At 42.7% G+C, this 16,563-nt stretch overlaps 1 protein-coding gene across 7 annotated transcripts; it reads left to right on the top strand.

Moving 5' to 3' along the window:
- Slc25a51 (solute carrier family 25 member 51) lies at positions 1-15,558 on the top strand. 7 transcript variants are annotated; one of them, XM_008847670.3, is made up of 6 exons: positions 1-122; positions 1,914-2,053; positions 4,141-4,255; positions 7,614-7,700; positions 9,311-9,391; positions 11,319-15,558. In XM_008847670.3, exon 6 carries the CDS (start codon positions 11,357-11,359, stop codon positions 12,251-12,253), a length of 897 nt encoding a protein of 298 aa, XP_008845892.1. In that variant the 5' UTR covers positions 1-122; positions 1,914-2,053; positions 4,141-4,255; positions 7,614-7,700; positions 9,311-9,391; positions 11,319-11,356; the 3' UTR covers positions 12,254-15,558. The 7 variants fall into 7 exon arrangements, with proteins under 7 accessions (XP_008845892.1, XP_008845889.1, XP_008845893.1 ...); XM_008847667.3 differs by lacking the exon at positions 7,614-7,700; XM_008847671.3 differs by lacking the exons at positions 7,614-7,700; positions 9,311-9,391.
- The last annotated feature ends 1,005 nt before the right edge of the window (positions 15,559-16,563 follow it).

Genomic DNA, 16,563 nt, shown 5'->3' on the forward strand with positions numbered 1-16,563 from the left:
CCCCCCCCGTCCCGCCCCAGCCCAGGTCGGCCAGGTCTGCGCCTGCGCGGGCGCGGGCTCCGCTCGCCTGCCGTCCTGCGGGCGGGCGGCTCCGGGCGTGGGGCGGGTGCCCGCGGCCATGGGTGAGTGCGAGGAGGGGAGTGGAGCCCGGCGATGCCCTCGGCCTGAGGCTGGTGGCGAGGCACGGCTGGAGCAGGGCCTCCCCCCGTCGCGGTCGCACCCCTCCTGCCCCTGACTCGCGGGCGTGATAAGCTGCGAGCATACGCGGAGGGCCTGCTGTCGGAGCAGTGCGCTCGGCGGGGGATGCGCCCCCGGGGAGGTGTCTGCACGCTTTGGGCACTGGAGCCGCAGGCCGGGGAGGGGCCGGCTTTGTCTGCGCCATGCGGAAGCCGCGGGCTTGGAGATGCCAGTCCGGCCTGCTCCACGAGGCCCCGGCCATTCTGCCCAGCGCCAGTCCCTTCTCACGAAGTGGACAAATGGAAGCCTGTGCAGCGCTTGTTCTGCGACACCATGTTGCATCGCCTTGTAACAAACAGTGGAACTGAGCTCCGCGGGGTGGGGGTGTTAATTGTTCGTCTCTTTCTGCATGATGAGAATCAAGTTTAGGTAGAGAATGTCAAAGCCCCAGCCATGTTTACCCCTTGGGCATAACCTTTGTTTTGTTCCTTACTGTTCTGCCCTGTTGGTGGTCCTAATTCCCGCCTTGTGTTTGTTTACCTGTACTCTGTGAAACTAGTCTGTGAAATACTTGTGGAGTGACCGTGTCAAAATGGACCTCCTGCGCCTTTACTTTGGAAAAGATTCATAGAATCAAAGGTGCTGACATGCCTGAGTCCCACACTGGGGCCAGGGCACAGGTGAAACAAACTGAAGTCACCCTTAGCATATCTCAGGTAGAAAACACTTGTGACACGCGTTGACTCTGGTCTCATTTGGCAGATAGAAGTTCAGATTAGTGGATTTTAAAGCCACAGGCCTTGCTTTATATTCACAGTGGCAGAATCGTGCCTTAACTAGTATTCAAACCCTGACTAACCTTTTGAATGCTGACTCAGACCAGCTGACTAATGGAAATTCACATCCTTTGAGAATTACAGTCACCCTCTGCCCTGTTTTTACACAAAGAATTTTGTACTGAGGTTACTCTGGGTCTAGTGTATCTGTGTGGGCTGCAAATTCCATTGAGTATTTAGAGTTTACACTGTTTCTTATGTCACAGAAGTTTGACCGTTGCTATTACTTGAAATTCGATGTTGTGAATTTGGCTCCCTTATGTTGAGATGTTAGGTCTTTAGGTAGCGAACTAGTGTAGTTATGGTAAATAAATGTTGCAATAAATTGCAAAGGATTATCTATGTTAATTTAGAGATTGGTTAGCAAGGTTTACATAGCTATGGTCACAATGTAGTAATCAAACATGCCATGTACTAAACTTGTTTTTAAACGTCTGTGTGTGTGAAGTGTGTGTAAGTGTATGGGTGTAATGAGCTTATGTGGAGGTCAGAGGAGAACTTAGAGGAGTTCTTACCTTTTACCCTATGGATTCCCTGGGATTGAACTCAGGTTGTTGGGCTTGGCAACAAGCTCCTTTACCTAACGAGTCATCTTGTCCACTGTCATGTTCTAAACTCTTATCAGAACTCTGCACACTGTCTTTCCTTCTGTTCCTACATTAAGAACCTAGTCACACCATACTGGTGGGTGGGGTGAAGATTAGTAAAGCTTCCGAGCCTGTGGATATTCTGGGAGGTTTTTATAACATGACTTTTTTCCTGTATAAAACTTTCAAAATCCAATGATCTAAATGTACAACAGTTTTCCTAAAATCTCTGGAGATAGGTGGATAGAGTGGTTGATACATAACTGGCTAATTAGTTTTCTATTTGCTAACTAACAAGTCCCCATTATTACAGAGTCATGACAGACTGACTGGATGGAGCAACTTTAATTTGCAAACTTTTGTAAAATAACACAAGAATCATTTCAGTAAAAATGGAAAGTGAACATGGCCTTTTGTTTGTTTTGCAGTGTTGAGAAATTGAACAAATAATAGGTAAGTGCTCTTGTGAACATCCCTAGTCCTGAATAAAATTTTTGTTGTTGCAATGTACAAGAAACTTGGTTCTTTCCAGCTTTTAGATGGTTGCTGGGCATGGTGGCAAATAGCTGTAATCCCAGCAGTTGGGAGCTGGAATCAGGAGGTGGAGATTTTGAGACCAGCCTGGGCTACATATTGAGTTCTGGGCTAGCCCTGGCTATTTAGTGAGATGCTTTTGTAAATAAATAAAGTGTTCAGTATGTAAGAACTGTTAGACTATTGTGTGATCATGTACATTAAGTGATTTTGTTGATTAACATTGACTATGAAGCTAAAAAAAGAAGCAAGGCATTACATATGCATCAGGCATTTCTGTGCTAAGTTTTTGTTTGAAAAATACTGGTTAAGGGCTCAGCGGTTAAGAGCACTGACTGCTCTTGCAGAGGACCCGGGTTCGACCTTAACTCTAATTCCAGGGGAATCTGAAGCCCTCTTCTGACCTCCCGAGGCATTGCACAACACAGGCGCACTCATATCCATGTAGGCAACACACTCATACATGTAAAATAATAAAAATAAGCCGGGCATGGTGGCGCACGCCTTTAATCCCAGCACTTGGGAGGCAGAAGCAGGCAGATCTCTGTGAGTTCAAGGCCAGCCTGGTCTGCATAGTGAGTTCTAGGACAGCTGGGGCTTCAGGGAGACCCTATCTCAAAAAGACCAAAAATAAAATAAAATAAAATATTAAAAAAAAAAATACTGGTTACTCTGGGGGTTTGAGAGATGGCTCAGTGGTTAAGAACACTGACTGTTCTTGCAGAAGACCCAGGTTTGTATCCCAGCACCCATATGGCAGCTAACAACTGTCCGTAACTCCAGTCCCAGGGGATCCGACAGCCTCTTCTGTCCTCAGCGGGCATGGCACGACACGGGTGCACTTACCCACTTGCAGGCCATACACACACATAAAATAAAAATAATATTTTTTAAAAATACTGGTTAATCTAAGATCAACAAACATTAGTTAATCTTAGATTGGCAAGTATAATACTAATTAAGAGTTTTTAGACAGGCATGGTAGGATTGTGAGTTTGTAGCTAGCCTGGGCTAGGCTATAAAGCAAGGTCTGGTCTCAAACTGATAAAAGTTTTTACCTCCTGCCTATTAGCTGAAACAGTAAAGAATAAGGATATTGGAGACTTAAGTACTTATTTATTAGCAAACTCTGGCAGACTTTTCAAGTGCCTATAGGATATTTTGTAAAATTCATCATAGTAAGTTACAAAGTCTCAGTACATTGAGAGGGAAAGAGTCAGGTGTGGTAATGTTTGCCTTTAATCCCAGTGCTTGGGAGGCCAAGGCAGGTGGCTCTCTGTGAGTTCAAGGCCAGCAGGGGCTTCAGGAGACTCTGTCTCAATAAATAAATAAATAAATGTGGGGGGGTGGCTGGAGAGTTGGCTCAGTGGTTAAGAGCACTCTTAACCTCTTGCATTCAGTTCCCAGATGGCTAACAAACCATCCTTAACTCCACTTCCAGGGGACCTGATGCCCTCTTCTGACTTCCATGGGCATTGCACAACATGGGTGCACTTTCATACATGCAAGCAAAACACTCATACACATAAAAATAATAAAATATTAAAAATAAATAAAATTTTTAAAAGGAAAGGATTTAGTTAGATATTCCACACAGGTTTGGAACCACATCATACAGTTTTAAATTTTTTACTTAAGAGCTGGGTAGATGACTCAGTGGGTAAGAGTGTTTACCATCAATGTAGAGCTGGTTCTTTGTTGGGCATAGAGAATCATAAGTTAAATTACTGGTTAATCTGCTTAAGAAAAAGGGAATATAAATACACAGGGTTAGAAATATCTTTTTTTTATTTTTTTTGTCCTTTTGAGTCAGGGTCTCCCTGTAGCCCCAGCTGGCCTGGAACTCACTTTGTAGATGGGGTGGCCTCGAACTCAGAGAGATCCACCTGCCTCTGCCTCCCGAGTGCTGGGATTACAGGCAAGCACCACCACGTCCCGTTAGAAATATCTTTTAAAAACACGTGCTTTGCAAGAATACAGAGATTTTATTTTTACTTTTTTTAAAGGAGACCCAGTCATCAAATTGACTTCAGAAGAGAGAGCCTAGCAAAGCTAACATGGAGAAAAGTGGGAAAATTACCAAAAAGCTGTCACCCTCCACACTGGGAGCCACTGTCACAGGTGAATTCTCTTAAACTTTAGGAACAGATAATGCTGCTAAAATTTAAATTGTTCCATAGCATAAGAAAAGAAAAATCATAGATTTCCTTTTAAAAAACTAGTGGATCACTGACATTGGAACTTGATGTGAAAATAGTACTAAAATTTAAAACTGGGATTATTAGGAACAGTGATGGGAAACTTACAATGCTATCAAATGGTGGTTGAGAGGATGGCTCAGTGGTGGAGCCATGGCTGAGCACACAAGAAGCCTTAGGTTCAATCCTTGGCACAAAAGACTAAATAAACAACAAAAACAACCCTTAGCCAATGTTATTTAGCTAAAAAAAATATTACTCCATAGTCTCGGAGGCCTCAGCTCCACGTTATAAGGATGGAAATTATGTACTGCAGATAATCTTTGACCTATAATGACTTGTTTGGGGGTGCAGTATTAGAGACTTACCACTGAGCTACATCCTCAGCTCTATTTTGATTTTTTTGATTATGCAAAAGTAATACGTGGGGGCTGGAGAGATGGCTCAGAGGTTAAGAGCACTGACTGCTCTTGCAGAGGACCCAGATTCGATTCCCAGCACCCACATGGTGGCTACGAACCGTCCTTCCTTAACTCCAGTTCCAGGGGAATCCAAAGCCCTCTTCTGACCTCCAAGGCATTGCATGACACGGGTGCACTCACATACATGCAGGCAGTGCACTCATAAAATAAAAATAATAAATAAATTTTTTTTTAAAAAAGTACTATGTGTTGCCGGATGTGGTGGCACACACCTTTAATCCCAGCACTCGAGAGGAAGAGGCAGGTGGATCTCTGTGAGTTCAAGGCCAGCCTGGTCTACATAGTGAGTTCCAGGACAGCTGGGGCTATAGGGAGACCCTGTCTCAAAGAAAGAAAGAAAGAGAGAAAGAGAGAGAGAGAGAGAAAGAGAGAAAGAGAGATAGATAGATAGATGTGTTGGATGGAAACTGCACTTTATTCTTCCTTGGCTCTTAGAGGTGGGACTATACTCTTTTGAGATACAAGGCAGCAGCAGTGAGCCATAGCTCCCAGTTAGCCATGTAATCATGAAGGTAAACAGCCAATACTCTGTTGCTACACTATGATGCTCAGTTATTAAATCTCTTCTCAGGGCCTGGAGGTATAGCCCAGTAGGAGAACATGTGATACATGCATGAGGCTTTGGATTCAATCCCTAGCACCAAAAAGAAATAAATGCATTTCTCATATGATGCTATCGCCTCACAGCACCATATCAGAAATTGAATATTGAATATCCTTAAAGCTCAAAATTGATTAATCTAAGTCCGTGTGTGTGTATGCATGTATATGTAAGTATATGTACACACGTGGGTGCATGTGAGTGTGGGGGCCAGAGGTCCACATGGGAGGCCTTCCTCAGTTGCTCTCTGACTTTCTTTAAAGATTTGTTTGTATTATTTGTAATTATATGTGTATGTGTGTGCCTGCATGTGGGTATATGCACATGAGTGCAGGTGCCTATGCAATTCTGATCTCTCTGGAGCTAGAGTTATAGGTGCTTATGACTGGTGCTGGGAACATGTCCTCTGCAAGAACAGTGTGTTCTGTGCCATCTCTCTATCTTCTCCACATTGTTTTCTGAGACAGACTCACACTGAACCTAGAGCTCACTGACTCAGTAAGCCTGCCTGGTCAGCAAGCTCTAGAGATCCTCCTGCCTCCACTTCCCCAGTGCTGGGATTCCAGATGGGTGTTGCTGCACATGGCTTTTATATGGCTGCTGAAGATCTGAACTCAGGTCTTCATGCTTGTGTGGCAGCACTTGACTGACAGCAACCTCTTGGCCCCAATAACCCTTTAGTTTGAATGATCTTGTGATTTGCATCATGCGGACACTTCATTTATGCAGATATATAGGTGGGTCCCTTACTGGTAAGTATTCAGTGTCTGCTCCTGAGTCCCTGATCTGCTGTGGCTGCTATCTCACAGTTGAATCTTTGTGTAGGTTTTGTGTAAATAAAAGCTGTGTTCTTGGGGTGTGGTGCTTGTGTGCATGCTCTGTTTTGTTACATGTCTGTGGCTTCTGCAGATTCCAGCTCAGGAACTGTTTTCTGGCTCTGCCTTCTGCTCCACAGTGATTGCTTTCTCTTTAACATTTTTTGCCCTGAATGGTGAGCTGTTTTCAGCAGCACGTGTGGTAAAGGAGGAGAAGGAAAAGGCCATGAGGAGTTTAGCAGGCTTTTGTTTTGGTTTCCCGTTTGTTTTATTTTGTTTTTGTCCAAATCCAAGACCTAGATAGTTTATCTGAGCCATTTTTTTCCATTGAACTCCTTAATGTGCTCTGGATTGATGATCTTCAATCTTAGTCCTGCTGTGTGATAGGTAAAAAATGTTGGAGAGAGCACGAGCGGATGGATGAGGCACCGAGGCACAGATAGAATTCTCAGTGGGATACAGCTTTATTTCGCACCGGACACGTTTCCTTCAGGGAAGGGAAAGATGTCAGGGAAGGGAAAGATGTCAGGGAAGGGCAGGGAAGGGAAAGATGTCAGGGAAGGGAAAGATGTCAGCCCATGGGTTGTTAGCTGGGACTTTATATATGGGGGCTTTAGGGTGTGGAAGGGGGGAATGTTTTGGGGGAGAAATCAGGGAGGGGGAAGCAGGAAAAGCAGGTAGGATTAGGGTCTGGAAGTGTTTACTTTTTCCCTCTTCAGATAAGAGAGAAACAGCTTCTAAAATCTCTGGTTATCAGGTAGAATCTGCTTATCGTATCTTTGGAGGTCAGAGGGAAGGCAGGCTGCTTCTCAGCAGAGTTTGTTTCCCTTGACTTCAAAGGTCAAGGAGAGGTCCCTGTTGGGGAGGGGGGAAACTGCTGCTGTTTGGAACCCTAACACTGTGAACATGGGTGTTTAATGACTTTGGATATATACCCAGAATTGGGATGCTGATCATTTGGCAGATCGTCGGTACTCTATTGAGGGACCACGTACCGTTTCCATAGCATGTGCGGCATTTTTCAGCCCCACTGATAGTGCTCAGGGTTCTGATTTCACAGTCCCAGTAGCACTTCAGTTTTGTTGGTGTGTTTTTGTTGCTTCTGTTTGTTTATGTGGTTGGGTTCAGGAGGCAGAGGCAGGTGGATCTTCTAGGCAAACTGTGACTAGGGAGGGGAGACCCTGTCAAAAAACAATCCACCAAAAAACCAAAAAAAAAAAAAAAAAAAAAAAAAGAAAGTGTGCCTGCCTCACACTCTGGGTGTGGAGGTCAGAACAACTTTCTGGAATTTGTTTTCTCCCTCCCCCTTGCTTCTGAGGCCTGGCTCTGTTACTCCAGGCTACCTGGCCCATGAACTTCTGGCAAATTCTGTCTCCCCTGCAGCTCACCATGGGAATGCAAGGATTACAGATGTACACCAGCACAGCTGAAGAGCTCTTACCTTCTGAACGTCTCCCTATTTTTTTTTTGGTTAGTTTTTTTTGTTTGTTTTTTTGAATAGTAGACATCCTAATGTGTAGAAAATGATGCTATATTGTGATTTTGATTTGCGTATCTCCTGTTGTTAGTGGAGTTGAGCATTTTTTGGGGGGGGCCTGTTGGCCATTTTGTACATCATCTTCAGAAAAATGTTTACTCATGTCTTTCGTTCATTTTTAAGTTGGTTAACTTGATATCTTATTGTTGAGTTGTTAAATGTGTTTTTTTATTGCAGAAGAATGGATAGATTTAAAAATGCTGTCTAGGGGCAGGCATGGTGGCACATGCCTTTAATCCCAGCACGCAAGAGGCAGCAACAGGTGGAGCTCTGTGAGATTGAGGCCAGCCTGGTCTACATAGCAAATTCCAGGCCAGCTGGAGCTATTGGGAAACCCTGCCTCAAAAAAAAAAAAAAAAAAAAAAAAACCCAAAACTTAAAAATAAAAATGAATCTTAAAATACTGTTAGGGCCTAGAGAGATGGTTAACAACATGTTCTGCTCTTCCAGAGAGGACTAGAGTTAGTTCCTAGCAGCTGTTTATCAAAATCTTAAAAAAAAAACTAAAGTCTAATCAAATTGCCATTTTGTTCCCAAATAAAGATTGATTTCCAGGACCATCCTTGGAATATAGGAATTGTTTTGAATGCTCCAACTATTTTTGCTTTGTTTTTAATCTTTTATTTATTTTTATTTTTATGTGAGTGTTTTGCCTACACGTATATATGTGCACCCATGTATGCTTGGTGGTCTCAGAGGCCAGAGAACCGTGTTGGAATCCCTGGAACAGGAGTTAAGGATGGGTGTTTTGTAGCCAGGCTGGCCTCAAACTCAACAGTTGTCTTACTTACCTGGACTTCCTGAGTATTGGGGTCATGAGTAGGCACCACCATGCTGGCTAGATCCAATTGTTTGACTGTTTCTATTGTTGTTTTCTTTTTTAAATTTTTTAAAGTACATTTTTAATGGGGTGGGAGGAGCACATGTCATGTGGAGGGCAAAGGAAAATTTATGGGAATTAGTTGTCTCCTACATAGTGGGTCCCAGGGATTGAACTGATGTTGCCAGGCTTGATGGCAGGCCTGCACCTTTACTGATGAGCCATCTCACCAGCCCTATTGTTTTGATTTTGGAGGGAAATTGGACTTAGGTGATTGTGAAGAAACATCTTGCATCTTACAGAAGCAGATTAGGGCTAGAACTTTGCTTCCCCTTAGTGAGCAAGCACATTACACACACACACGTTAGACTTCAAATCTCCAGTCATCTCTACTCTCAGACATATCCATCTTTTATCTCAAGGCAGTTTTCCAAAGTCACTACCATATGTGGTATGGTAGCAGAGATGGAAAGTGTTAGACAGGTGTCAGACAGACACTTGACGTGTGCTGGCTCCACCAGTTACTAGCTTATCTTGAGCAATGAAGATTATTAGAACTTTTTATGTATAAATCTGGAAAAAGTATTTATTTTTTAATAAAAGTTCTTCCTTGACTCTTTTTTCCCCATAACCCTCCACCTCCCAAAATACTCAGTCTGTGTTCACAGGCACTTAGATACTACAGACATTCTCATACTGATGTGCCATTGTTTACCTTGGCAGACTCTTTACTAGTTTGTGACTTCCTTGTCTTTGAACATCTCACACTTAGCAGAAGACCAAGTTCACAGATCCCAAATCAGTGTAAGTATGAAGAGAGCTCATGGCACATTTTGCTGTGTTATATGTCGTGGAAGGATTTTGTCCTGTTTTGTATTTTTTTGAGACAGGGTCTCACTGTGAAACTCTAGCTGGCCTGGAACTTGGCTATGTAGACCAGGCTAGCCTTTAACTTTGGTGTTCCTCCTGCCTCTGTCTCTTGAGGGGTGGAATTACAGATAGGCCACCATGCCTGGCAGCTCATGGGAGAACTTTGAATATTTCAGGAGGGTGCTAGAACTGCACTGTTACATTGAATCGCCAGTGTTTAGGAACTGAGCTAATGATCTCTTGGTATCACACTTCTTTACAAGTTTCTTTTTTTAAATTTTAATTATTTTTATTTTATGCATATGAGTGGGTTGCCTGCAATTGTTGGCTGCCGTGTGGGTGCTGGGAATCGAACCTGGGTTCTATGCCAGAGCAGCCAGTGCTCTTAACCATTGAGCCATCTCTCCAGCCCCTCTTTAGAATTTTCTAAAAAATTACTGTGAACCTTAGAAAGCTTTTGCTCACAGGAATTGATATTCAGGATTTTAGAAATTACATTTTAAGCCAGGTGGTGCATGCCTTTAATCCTAGCATTTGGGAGGCAAAGGCAGGTGGATCTCTTTGAGTTAAAGGCCAGCCTGGTCTGCTCAGAAAGTTCCAAGCCAGCTGGGGCTACAGGAAGACTCTGTCTCAAAAAGACAAAAAAGAAATTAAATTTTAAATAGTAATTAATGTTAACATAGCAATAATGAACCCATGATATGCTGACATTACATTTTCATGAAAAAGAGCTATTACCTATTCTGTGCTTCCTCATTTCTTTCATGAAACAAATGTGTTTTATAGTTTTCCATCCTTCCTTTGTGTTAGATGAAGGCTTCTGCATTTTAAAAAAAATTTATTTTTTAATTTTATGTGTATGAATGTTTTGCCTGCATGTATATAAGTGCACCGTGTGTGTGCAATGCCCACAAAGACCAAAAGAGGGTGTTAAAGCCCCTGGAACTGGAGTTATGGATAGTTGTTAGCTGCAATGTGGGAACTGGGACTCGAACCCAGGTCCTCTGGAAGAGCAGCCAGTGTTCTCAACTGCTGAGCAATCTCTCCAGCCCTTTGCATTTTGTTTTGGTAGCAGTATTTGCCGAATATCCAGTCTCACGTAGATACACAGTTGAAAAAGGCAGCACCTTCAAGACTTCCTCTAGCAGTCCTCTGAAAATCCTTTAGAAGCTCACTAATCTAAAGCTAGCCATGTAGAGTGGGCCTAGAGTTCCAGCAGTCAGGAGGACTGCAAGGTTAAGGCCAGCCTGGGCTATTGCATAGCAAGACCCTATCTCAGAAAAGTTCCCATAGAGGTCAGGTGTGTGGTACATGCTTTAATCCCTCACCAGGGAAGTAGAGGCAGGTGGAGCTCCATAAGATCAAGGTCACCCTGTTCTACATAAGAACAGGCCAGTCAGTGCTACATAGTGAGCCCGTCTCAAAAACAAACAAACAAAAACCAGGGCTAGAGAAATGGCCAGTGGTTAAGAGCACTGGCTGCTCTTGGAGAGGACCCAGGTTCGATTCCCAGCACCCACATAGCAGCTGTCAACCATCCAAAACTAGTTCCAGGAAATCTGACATCCTCTTCTGGCCTCCATGGACATTACGTGACAGGGGTGCATTTAAACATATACATGCAGGAAAAACACTTGTACACAAAAAATAAGGTAGAAAACCACTGATTTGGTATACCCTGTGTGCACATGTGGAAATTGCTAATATGTATAATTAGTAGATGTTAGTAGAAATACAGTTCGTAGTTTAAAAATAAAGTATTGTCCAGTTTTAGAAAATGTGTGTCATGAATTGGAACAGGGATTGGAGGACAGTTCATGTGTTCAACTCTAATAAAACCTGTATCACTTACTATGTGTAGGTTAAAAAAGTCTTTCCTGAAGAAAGATCATAAGCAACATGATGGATTCAGAAGCTCATGAAAAGAGGCCCCCAATACTAACATCTTCAAACCAAGATCTGTCACCTCACATTGCAAACGTTGGTGAAGGAAAGCATTACTTTTGTGGCTGCTGTGCAGCTTTCAACAATGTCGCCATCACTTACCCTGTTCAGAAGATTCTCTTTCGGCAGCAGCTGTACGGGCTCAAAACCCGAGATGCAATACTGCAATTGCAGAAGGATGGATTTCGAAACTTGTATCGTGGAATCCTCCCCCCGTTGATGCAAAAAACAACTACACTGGCCCTCATGTTCGGACTGTACGAGGATTTGTCTCGCCTCCTCAGGAAGCACGTGAGTAGCGCTCCCGAGTTTGCAACCAGAGGTGTGGCAGCTGTGCTCGCGGGGACGACCGAAGCCATCTTCACTCCATTGGAAAGGGTGCAGGCACTGCTTCAGGACCACAAGCATCATGACAAGTTCACAAACACCTACCAGGCTTTCCGGGCTCTGAAATGCCATGGAATTAGAGAATATTATCGAGGCTTGGTGCCTATTCTTTTCCGAAACGGATTTAGCAATGTCCTATTTTTTGGCCTTCGAGGGCCCATTAAGGAGCATCTGCCCACTGCAACAACTCACAGTGCACATTTGGTCAATGACTTCATCTGTGGAGGTGTTTTGGGTGCCATGCTAGGATTCCTGTTTTTTCCAGTTAACGTTGTAAAAGCTCGTATACAGTCTCAGATTGGTGGGGAATTTCAGTCTTTCTCCAAGGTTTTCAAAACAATCTGGCTAGAACGGGACAGGAAACTGATAAATCTTTTCAGAGGTGCCCATCTGAATTACCATCGGTCTCTCATCTCTTGGGGAATAATCAATGCAACTTACGAGTTTCTGTTAAAAGTTGTATGATAAAGTCACTATGAAATGCTATTCATCAAGGAAGTAGAGAGTGCAGTTTGGCTTTGTTCCCAAATTGGCATCATTAAGTCCTGGCCATAGAAAATTAGGGGCAAAGCATCAACAAAACAGAACGAAATATTTCAGTAGGAAAATGAGGCATTTTGTTTTGATCGTTGACCACAGAGCTTTAGGCTGTTGCTTAGTAACTAGCTGTGTATTTGATGGCCTTTGCAGGCCAACCTATTAGCCAAGATGCAATTCCTTTTCCTCCTGGGAAGTCATTAACCCTCTATGGAAACACATGGCCATAAGCAGACAAAGCACATGCTCTAGGCAGGCGCTCAGGCTCATGTATGGCTCCATTTCTTGCTTGTCTCCTCCCAGGAGCAGCTGCAGAGGGCCACCTTCATTAACTCCAGCATCCATGGTAGGACTGAAGAGCAGAACAGAGACAGGAAAACGGCGTCTCAGGTGCAGGCATTTCATGATGAATTGTTGGAGTTAGGTCTGAAACTAAGCACCGTTAGGATAGTTATCAAAACTATTTCTGTTTAGACTTGATAGAATCAAACAGCTAATACCAGTTCCCATTTTGCTGTGTAGCTTTGGAAGTTTTCTGTTTAATTCTGAATGTGACTTTGAGCCCTTCCAGAATACCCTTGTGCTGATTTTACTTAACTCATTGCCAAAAGATTGGGTGACAGCTTTTGTTGTGTTTTTCATCCTGTTAAGAAGTTGTTAATTAGGCGTGGTGGTGCACGCCTTTAATCCCAGCACTTGAGAGGCAGAGGCAGGTAGATCTCTTGAGTTCAAGGCCAGCCTGATCTACATAGTGAGTTCCAGGACAGCTGGGGCTACAGGAAGGCCCTGTCTCAAAAAGACCAAAAAAAAAAAAAAGTTAATTGCAAGATCATTCTGTTTAGCCTGGTTTCTTTGTGATTTTGATGCCAACTTAGCAGACCAGTGGGGGGGATATTTTTCATATTTGAGTATCCTGATTTCTTGAAACTATACTTTTAAAAAATAAACACTTCCATAAAGTTTTATTTTGGGAGCCTGTCAATACAATTCCAGATTTTTTTTTTTTTCTTCTTGGTTTCTAAATGCTACAGAGTGAAGGGTGAAAAAGCTCAGGGTAGTTTTCCCTACAGTGTTTCCTTTCTGTTATAATTACTCTTGAAAATGGCTTCTTTAGGGTTTTGACATTTGGGGAGCCTTGTGTAACATTCTTTCAGTACAACAAGTTTAAGAGGATCTGATCTAAATACATTTTGAATTCTAGAGGTTGGTAACTAGCCGGGTATTTTATCCCTTATTTAGCTGGCAAAACCTTGTCCATGAATTACTCACACAACTGAAATAATACCCATTCTAGAGAAGTAGTTTATGAATCTTAACAAAGCTGTCTGTAAATATTAGATAAAGATTGTTTCCTAGTATTTGACATCAGAAAGTAGGTCTCTTTTTTTCTTTTTTTCTTTTTTGTGGTAGTAGGGACTGAACCCGGGGCTTGCACATTTTAGGCAAGTGTTATACCATTGAACTACACTCCAGCTTCCCCAGTTTTTGTTTTTGTTTGTTTCTTTGTTTGAGACAGGATCTTACTATTGTAACCCCAGCTGGCCTAGAATTCACTCTATAGACCAGGCTGGTGTCAAACTTAAGAGATCCGCCTGCCTCTACCTCCAGCATGCTGGAATTAAAAGTGTATCCCACCGTGCCTGATACCTCCCCAGTTTTTAAAGGTGGGTTATTTTTAATTAACAGTTTCTCATTTTTCTGGGTAATTGCATACAAATATACATACATACCTACCAAACTGAAATCAAACCGCAACTGGAGTTTACTAGAAGTTTCTGGGGCAGATTGTCCAAAACATCTGTTTACCTCTAAATACAATATGACTGGTTAAATACAGTGAACATTATTCCAACCATAAAGGATAAGGGAGCCAGGCATGGTAGCGCACACCTTTAATCCCAGCACTTGGGAGGCAGAGGCAAGCAAATCTCTGAGTTTGAGTCCAGCCTGGTCTACATAGTGAGTTCCAGCCCAGTATATATGGCAATATAGATCAAGATACAGATGTGAGAATTCAGAAAACGAGAATTTGATGCCAGACAAATCTTACTAATGTACTTCAACTTGTTGAGTTACAATTTGAAGGGAGTGGAGTTTCACAAATGGAAAGACGGCTTTGGTTCCTGGTCCCACTGTCCACATGTGTGCAACCTCGAGTACACACAAGCCTGCCAAGTGCTCAGCCTGGGGGTAGGGGGTGGTGAGTTAACCAGGGATTGTGACTTTGCCTTGGGAATTAATTTCCATTGGCCTTGGGGTAGAGGGAGGGTGTCTACACTCCATGCAGGCCATAAAGTTGTAAAAGTACTTTTATGAAATAATATAATTGGACTGCTTTGGGTTTGTGTTTCACTTATGTGGCATTTTAACGCAATTACTAAAAGTTTTAACAAGTTTTAACTTTAAAATTTTTGTTGCTCTTTATAGCTCATGAAGACTAAACTGCAAATACATTACCAGAGATGGGTTTTCGTTCTCCTATAAGCTTCTTAAGTCTGACAAAAAAAATCAGAACTTGCAACCAACTTTATCTGAACTTTAAGGTCAGAATGTTTAATGAATAAATTTTAAACCAGTGTGTTCAAATATTTTCAAAGTACACGTGATTGAAGAACTATCTGAAAAGCTTTTAAAGTGGCCTTTCTGTTACATATTGGCACAGATGGCTCATGAGCACAGGACACTCAGTCTTGTGCCCTAGGCTTCATATCTGATGCCACCAGAAATATGTTTAAATTCTGTATTTAACACACTCACAGTGCCATGAGCCCTCAGGACTGCACTACAGAGCAAGCAGCCTTTGTATGGTGTTCTTATCTCATTTTGTGATTGGAGACAAAGTTGATGTTCTTAATATTCCTCTTAATTTGTTGGTTCTAGAATCACTTGCTATATATTGTGACCCTTTGCAATAAAACAGAACTGTACATGTGTTGTGTTTGGGTACCTGGAATTCCTCAGCTCAATTACAACATAGATTAAGGCTGTGCAAAGCTCTAAAGCAGTAATGAGCAGTGGGCAGGATCTGTGGCCTGGGATCTAGAGGGTTGGCTTTGTGTAAGCCGCTCTTGTTGAGCCAAGGCGGGTCGGCTGGAGAGGAAGGCCCTGTAGTATGAGGGATGTGGTCATTCAATGACGGCTAGGCAGACCATGTTGGAAGTAAAGCACTTACACTTGGTTTTATGTTAAATATATCTTCTCATATACAAATAAATGCATATCAAAAACTTGAACTATATTCTTGCTAGATTTGAGGATTTTGTTTTTAATGCATTTTTTGCTTGAATACTTGTTTACCTAAATTGCACCTAAATTGGGTGGGGTGGTGGGTGTACGTATATCTTCTCTTTTCATTATTAAAAGTAGCAAAACACAAAACTTGGCTTGCTCTACTGACGTATATGACCATATGAGTTTGATTAGCGGCTGGATGCTGAGTTAACGTCTAGGGAGGTACTTGAAATAAAATTTGCCTTAGCCCAGCCCGTGTGATGTTTTGTGGTTGGGTAGTTTCCTTTCACTACTAGCACTTTAGTCCTTGGGGGAGGGTGTGGTAACTTAGTCTGTGTCTCTATTAATAAAAACACCTCCAGCAGTCCACCTGAAGACTTGACAAGTCAAACATTATCTTCATTTTCCAGATATCTTTACTGCAAAGCATTTTCTTTCTTAAAATATTTTATTATTTTTATTTTATGTGTATGAGTGTATTGCCTGCATGTACATAAGTGTACCCATGTTGTGCAATGCCCTTGGAGGTCAGAAGAGGGCGTCCGATCCCCTGGAACTGGAGTTGCTGGCAGTTCTCCACTGCCATGTGGGTGCTGGGAATCAAATCTGGGTCTTCTGCAAGAGCAGTCAGTGCTCTTAACTGCTGAGCCCCAAGTTCTGTTTCTTAGTTTTCCTAAAATGTAGCAAACTTCCCTTCGTTACAGCGGCATACCTTTACGTCATGCTCACCGGGTCAGAAGGGCTGGGGTGTTTGCTTTCCCAGCTCTTCTCACATCTTTGTTCTTCATAGTTGTTCTTTTCTGTTGCTGACGGTCTGGAGAGTATAAAGTCAGTCTGTTGTTGGTTTACATGTTAAATTTTAAGTTGCTCCCTGTCTGGAAAGAGTTGAGGTCTAGTAAGATGAGTTGGAAAGAGACCCAGTTCTAGCCTGTTCTTGACTTCCTTATTTTGTCTAGCAGATCTGCCATTCCTGCTTGGTAATTACAAAGCTGCCTTTTTTAGGACAA

Source organism: Nannospalax galili, unplaced genomic scaffold (genome assembly GCF_000622305.1).
Source record: "Nannospalax galili isolate Female #2095 unplaced genomic scaffold, S.galili_v1.0 scaffold263, whole genome shotgun sequence".
Taxonomy (NCBI): domain Eukaryota; kingdom Metazoa; phylum Chordata; class Mammalia; order Rodentia; family Spalacidae; genus Nannospalax; species Nannospalax galili.